The 6,839-nt window shown below is 47.0% G+C and overlaps 2 protein-coding genes across 18 annotated transcripts in view; one reads left to right on the top strand and one right to left on the bottom strand.

Moving 5' to 3' along the window:
* caska (calcium/calmodulin-dependent serine protein kinase a) overlaps nt 1-6,839 on the bottom strand; it is a 44,026-nt gene that overhangs the window by 29,636 nt on the left and 7,551 nt on the right. For all 17 annotated transcript variants that reach the window (XM_034573257.1, XM_034573246.1, XM_034573256.1 and 14 more), the window contains exons 3-4: nt 6,274-6,351; nt 6,111-6,183 (exon numbers count right to left, since the gene is read on the bottom strand). In XM_034573257.1, coding sequence (XP_034429148.1) covers nt 6,111-6,183; nt 6,274-6,351 — 151 coding nt within the window. The remainder of the gene's footprint in view (nt 1-6,110; nt 6,184-6,273; nt 6,352-6,839) is intronic.
* Nucleotides 334-2,578, top strand: LOC117754449 (probable G-protein coupled receptor 82). The gene is made up of 4 exons (XM_034573311.1): nt 334-420; nt 1,145-1,977; nt 2,072-2,206; nt 2,308-2,578. Exons 2-4 carry the CDS (start codon nt 1,150-1,152, stop codon nt 2,548-2,550), a joined length of 1,206 nt encoding a protein of 401 aa, XP_034429202.1. The 5' UTR covers nt 334-420; nt 1,145-1,149; the 3' UTR covers nt 2,551-2,578.

Below are 6,839 nucleotides of genomic sequence, written 5' to 3' on the forward strand. Positions count from 1 at the left end.
TGGACGGAAATGAAGAACTGTCAGTATAAAGAGAAAGATGGAAATTCTAAATAAGAATAAACAGAAAGTTACTCTGGTAAGTCCTATGACAGTAAATGGATGCAGAGCTCAGCTGTTTCAGTCTCTTATTGACACACACACAGACACACACAGACACACACACACACACACACACACACACACGACCACAATCTCTCACTCTTCACTTTTTCACTCTCAAACCGAACCAAGAAACCTGTCGTTGTTTCAGAGGAACCGGAAAAACACAATGAGACAAAGCCACACCCACAACAAACCTGGGACTCTGTGACAAGTTGGACAGAAGTTTTGAGTTGATGCTGCTCACAACCACTTTTCTTCTTGTGTGAATCTGTGTTTTATTTGAGGGGAGCTGCAGAATCCCCAGAGCTGCGGTCACTGGTACGTACGGCACCACACACTGCAGCTGGATCTCTTCTGAGGGTCAGGCCAGCCCTCCACTGGCTGTGCAGCAGCTGGACATTCAAGTTCAATTAGTTCTGTTGTGTTTTAATTTAAAAAACTGACTTAAATAAACATTTAACATTTTAATTATAACACTTTTTTATCTTGCTAAAGGATGTGGGCATTGAACCACCAACCTTAAAATAGTTTATCAGCCGCCTTAAAAATAAGGCATTAAAAATAAGGCATTAAAAATAAAGAACGCTTGTTCAAGCTGCTGTTCTGAAGTTTACATCAATCTGACGACGAGTCTGAAGCTTCATGTGTTCGTTCTGGTTTCACATTGTAATTCAGGGACTAATGAATTCTGTCTGACATTATGTCGTTGTTCAAACATTAAATCGTCGGAGGTAAAGACTGCAGCTGCTTCCTCCTCTTCTTCTACTGTTTAATTCTGTCTCTACTTCCTGTGATTGGTCCAAAAGTCCAAACTATCCAACAAAGTGTTTTCACTCTGGAACAGAACCAGGTTCAGTTTGATCCAGACCCAGAACTCCTCTTCTGCTCTGAGGAACCTTTCACACCTGATGTTCAGCTTCACACTGAACTGACGAGTCTGAAGCTCTGAACCAAACCAGGTGTGAACGAGTCCTTGAATTAATCCTCTCCAGTCACATCACACCTGAAAAATGAGGAACTCATGAAGTTTGTTTTATTACAGATCAAATGGATTTCACACCGTTCACTTTCCCACCAGACAACTCTTCCTTCTCCTCTTCTGTTTTCTGTCTCTGTCCCACTGCTGCCACTCGGATCTTCCTCCCCTCCGTATACACGCTCCTCTTCCTCACCGCTCTCCCAGGTAACGCTCTCTCGTTGTGGGTGTTCCTTCGGTGCATCTCCACCATCTCCCCCACACACGTCTATCTGTCCCACCTGAGTATCTCCAACCTGTTGCTGTCCCTCACCGCGCCCTTCCTCGCCGCCTACTACGCCTGGGGCTCCGTCTGGACGCTGAGCGGCGCCCTGTGTCAGCTGGTCCTGCATGTCATCACCCCAGTGCTCCACATTAACATCTACATAAGCCTGGTGATCCTCACCTGGGTGGCCCTCTGCCGCTTTGCAGTCCTCATCCAGCACACCCACGCCTCCCGGCCGAGCACCTGCACAACCCTGCTGCCGCACACCTTCTTCACCTGCCTCTTGAGAGCCTCCTTCGCCAGCAGGGTGTGTGCGGCGGTGTGGGTGGTGGCCGTGGGAGGCATCGTGCCGGTGACCGTGTACTACTCAGTGAATGAAGCTACTGCAGCTGATGGAGCAGCGGAGGAGGGAGGATGTGTGGAGGTGTGCTACAGCCCTGCAGTGGAAATCGGGGGCAGTCTGTCTGCAGCGTTCAACGTGCCTCTTTTTCTCATGTTCTTCATCTTCTACCTGCTGGTGCTGCTGTTCTACATGACCCTGCTGAGGCACATCAGACGCTCACGCCACAGTACAAACATCACAACCTCCCAGAGCCTGTTGGGTCGAGCCCTTCGAAACATCGTCATCATACAGGTACAGACGGGATTCCCTCAAACACATTTGGAGCCACACTTTAGTCATTTGGGTTGAACATAAAGTGTCTCAGTCAACAACCTGCTTGTTCCAGGTGGTTCTTTCAGTTTGTCTGCTGCCGTATCACATCTTCAAACCCATCTTCATCACTGTGGCTCATTATCAACTTCAGCCGACGTCTCCACCGAACATCCTCAACCACTGTCACCCTCTCTCCACCCTCATCGAGGTGATTCAACACGTTCACGCAAATTAGTCTTTGCTGATTCATGTCTGATTTTGTATAAAACAATGATGATGATGAGTTTCTCCCTCCTCTTCCTCCTCTAGCTGAAGAACTGCCTGCTTCTTCTGGCCACACTGAGAGGCTCAACCGACCCTGTGATGTACTTCCTGTTAGACAAAACCTTCCATCACCAAACCCTCGTTCTTTTAGGATGCAACCGGAACAACCTCAGAGGCAAAGCGACGCTGGGGTCAGACACAGGAAGTGCCGGTCAGAGGACAGGACAGGTGGTGGATGGAAACGTTGCCACGGCGACGGGGGACTTAAGTCATGAAAGTGTTTTGTAGCTTTTGAAAGAAGCTGATTTTAAAACCTGGCAGATTTGGGGTTTAAAAAATGACTGAAAAAGAAGAATCGATTAAACCTTGAAAGTAATTTGAATAAAGCCGACTTATATATTTATATGAAATGTTTTGATCCAAATTGCCGAATAAATTTTAAATGTGAAATAAAATCTGTCAGTTCTTAAGTTTACATGGAAACATTTCTTCGAGCTCTTCATGTGCAGCGGCAGCCGATAAATATTTGATATCTGTGTGTCACAAAGCTTGTTCAGTAATTGTGTGTAAATTATTGACGAAGAACGTGCACGGGTGTTTGTGCAGAAGGTGGAACCAGATGTGTATCAGGGGAGTTTATGAAGAAGATAATGGTCTGTGAAGTGTGGCCCCTGCAGATGTGAGTCCCTCGAGGGCCCGTGTGGGCAGCCGAGCAAATCCGACATCTACGAATACGAGCTGGAGGACAAACACACAACTCGCACAAACATATGAAGACAAGAAGAGAGACTCACAGGGAGTGAGGGGACACGACAACGAGTTTAGAGCTTCAGGTGACGAGTGGAGATTTCAAATATATACGGTATTGTCCCAATGGGGAAATGATCCTGGGCCAAAGTGCTACAGCAGCTGCACAACTGTACACTGTGTCACACAACACAAAACAATACACACGGATCTTCATCATCTGGGTCTTACAATCATGCAAGACCCAGAATAATAATGCAGAATAAAAGTGAGTGGAATATTGCACCTGGATACAACACATAAAAGATATGAGACGCAGTTTGAGTGTTTAGCTTCCTGGAATAAACTGAAGCTGGAGGAAAAGTACAAAACTACAACTGAAAGACTCAAAGTTAGTTTGGTGTCAGAAGCAGAAGAATAATCTGAACAGAATGCACGTCGCTCAGAGGAGCTCAACCCGAAGCTGTGAGGAAGTGTTTGTCAAATAGTCTGAAGATGTCAGTTAAAAAAACTCAAGTGTGGGAAGATAATTGATGAATATCCGCAGTAACTAATACATATTAATGTGCTTCACATATGAGCTGAGCTGCTGGGATCCATCAGACGCATCAAAAGAGGTGACGCACTAAACCAAAACACGTGATTTTCAGAGAAGCTGCTTTTTTCACTGAATCAGGACAAACACAATTTGACTGAGCACCTAAAATAAGAGGTGCAAATCCTCAGTAAACATCCCCCCAGGACCTGGCTCTGCACCCACATGCACACGGAGCCACAGGCAGCAGCTACATGCTTCCCTGAGTCGAGACTGAAATAGACTCAAACACAGACACAAGCAGCTTTGATGCTTCTGTTATCGCTCACAGCTCCTGATGTGAGCGTCTGTAAAGACTGGGATTTTCTCCCCGTGTTGTGGACGAGCTTTTTGAAACTGTGACACTGCAGCACACGACTTTAACCACGAGTAGGAAGCTATCTTCACCACGACGAGCAGACATTTGGAATGCTGGTGCTGGTGCTGGTGCCTGGCGTCCTGCGGAGACTCCTGGTTTATATTCCAGGAAGCCAAACAACCTAAAGCTGCACAGAGGTAGCACCTGCTGTTTGTTCTGCTGCGAGCGGCTGACAGGGAAGATCCCTTCACCTCAGCTCACCTGCACAGCAGACACACTGTTGGGAGGAGTGTTTCTGCATCGTTGGGACTCTGCTCGTTTGTGTTTGCATCAAAACTTTTGCTGTGTTTCTGGATTTGTTGAGTTGCTCCGCACGGCGTCGGGATCTGTGCCGCGCGGATCAAAACACGCCACACAGCGTCGACTTCAAAACTCCACGCTGCCGCACAAACACTGGACGAGTGAAGCGTCTCAGAAGAGAAAAGTTCACCTTCAGACGCTGCTCGCAAAAACTTATGCGATCAAAACCAAGCCGCACAAACCGACCCCGTCAGTGTGACTGTGAATTTGCATGCACGCCGTCTGTAGCCATCAGACGGCCACAGGCAAAAACTCAGATCCACAGAGATACGCACAAACACACACACGCACATCCGCACACCCACACAAGGTGGTCTGTGGTGAAGTGAAGATAAATACCGAGACATCAGGATGTAAATGAATTCAGTGACTTTCATGCATGGGAGGAAGTGGCACAACCACACTGATCTATACACAGCAAGGACAGTGTGTGTGTGTGTGTGTGTGTGTGTGTGCGTGTGTTTCCTGTAAAGGGCATACATCTCAGACAGAACATCTGATAAGCTGGAGACAGGAGCTCAGACTCACTGTTAAATGGTGATAATAGAAGCGAACGACTGCACCAATGTCAAAGCGGCATTTGTAACACACACACACACACACACACACACACACACACACACACACACACACACACACACACACACACACACACACACACACACACACACACACACACACACACACACACACACCTGGTTGTCATGTGACGATTTGACTGGTCACCTGCTTCACGGCTGTGAGGATCAAACTGGATGACATCATCCAAGAGTCGAGGTACGTTGTGTAACTGCTTCCATTAGCCTGACTGCTAATTAGCTGCTAATGACAAAACCTGTCTTTACCAAATAAAGGGTCATGTTTTCAGAATGAGTGTGTGAGTGTGAGTGTGTGTGTCATCATCAGAAGGAACATTTACTATAGTGATTAATTATTAACACTTGCAGATTAATCTGATGTTGTTAAACTGACTCACAGATTTAGTTATTAAGTTTTTCTTCATCAGAAAAAGAAAAACAAGCCACAAAGTTGTTTTGAATGTTAAAGACAAAGTGGAAGTGACATCATTTTAAGTTCCACTAAATGCTCTTCTTCTCCTTCTGAGCAATAACGTGAGAAAAATGTATCAGGAGGAAGTCGACTCATCTGAACCTGAATCTGGTGTGAAGCCTCATCTCTGTGGGTCACACACACACACAGACACACACACACACACACACAAACAGACACGCACACACACGCAGACACACACACACACACACACACACACACACACACACACACACACACACACACAGAGCCTGTGATTCAGCAGGACCCACAGTCTGAGGTACTGAGATATGACGATGAAGACTACGGTGACTAACACCTGAGGACAACACTGAAGAGACACATTGATCCACACACTGAGCATTAAAGTCACTACTGAGGAGACCGCTGAGAGAACTGTGTGGTCCCCCCCCCCCCCCCTCATAGAAACCAGGCTGATCCTACTCTTTATGAGAGTGGCTTCAATCTGGCTGAGACACAGCAGCTACCTGCAGGACACACAATTACCAAGGCCTGACGCACAATCACACACCGACTGCAGTGACGCAAGCATCGGTCTGTTCACACAGACGTGAGATCACATGCACACAGACACCACGTGAGGGAGAAGCACCACATGCTGATTCTGCAGAGGCGTCACGTCGACATCCAGTGTTTTCACTGATCCTGAGCGACGACACCGTGTCTGTGCTGAAGCTGATCATCACGTCTCTTCCTCCGTTATAACCTGAGCTGCAGATGCTTCCCCCCCCCCCCCCACAGGTCTGCAGTGAAACGTAAACTGCAGCTGAGATTTACCTTGACGTCTCGGTGGATCACGTTGTTGTCGTGGCAGTAGCGCAGCGCCTCCAGGATCTGTCTCATGTAGTGACTAAACAAAGACACAACGGGACAGTGTTGACTTTTCAAGTGACGGCACAAAACACAGAACTCAGGAGAGAAACGGTGTGGGACAGTTTACCTGGCCACTGCTTCACTGTACACGAAACCAGCATCTGCCCGCTTCACGATCTCAAAGCACAGGTCTGCTCCGTCCATACTAACAAGGACAGAGAGAGAGAGAGGGTCAGTGAGGCAGGAGGGTCGCTGCAGGAATCTGGGGACGAGGGAAAGGTCACTCGGATTAAAACTTCAGCACTTGTCTGCTCAGCGATCGGTCACACAGGTGAGGAGGGAGACTCGGGTCAGAGGAAGAGGAGCTGGGATTATGTCTCAGAAAACAGCTGCATCCCGGCAGACGGGCGGAGTCACGGGTTTTATTTAGTTCAGGCGGAGAAATATGAGATTTTAGTGTCAGTTGATTGAGAAATGTTTTGAAATCAGAGAGCTCATAATTAACTTCCATGGAAGCTCCACCAGAGGGCGCGTTTTTTTTTGTTGAAGGTACATTTCAAAGCTGCAAAAGGAAAATAAGAATCTGCATTTTGCACATTGTATCTGAAACTATATTACATATAAATTATTAATAAGATACCTAATCAATATCTCTATACATTTGTCACAAAGAGATCAATCCCTGCTTGTTTC

This window comes from Hippoglossus hippoglossus, chromosome 21, assembly GCF_009819705.1.
Source record: "Hippoglossus hippoglossus isolate fHipHip1 chromosome 21, fHipHip1.pri, whole genome shotgun sequence".
NCBI lineage: Eukaryota > Metazoa > Chordata > Actinopteri > Pleuronectiformes > Pleuronectidae > Hippoglossus > Hippoglossus hippoglossus.

Excerpts from the sequence above, each read along its gene's own strand:
- LOC117754449 (XM_034573311.1), top strand. The coding sequence starts at position 1,150 with ATGGATTTCACACCGTTCACTTTCCCACCAGACAACTCTTCCTTCTCC. Across the intron at positions 1,978-2,071 it reads GAAACATCGTCATCATACAG|GTGGTTCTTTCAGTTTGTCT; the intron begins GTACAGACGGGA and ends TGCTTGTTCCAG. Across the intron at positions 2,207-2,307 it reads CTCTCTCCACCCTCATCGAG|CTGAAGAACTGCCTGCTTCT; the intron begins GTGATTCAACAC and ends TTCCTCCTCTAG.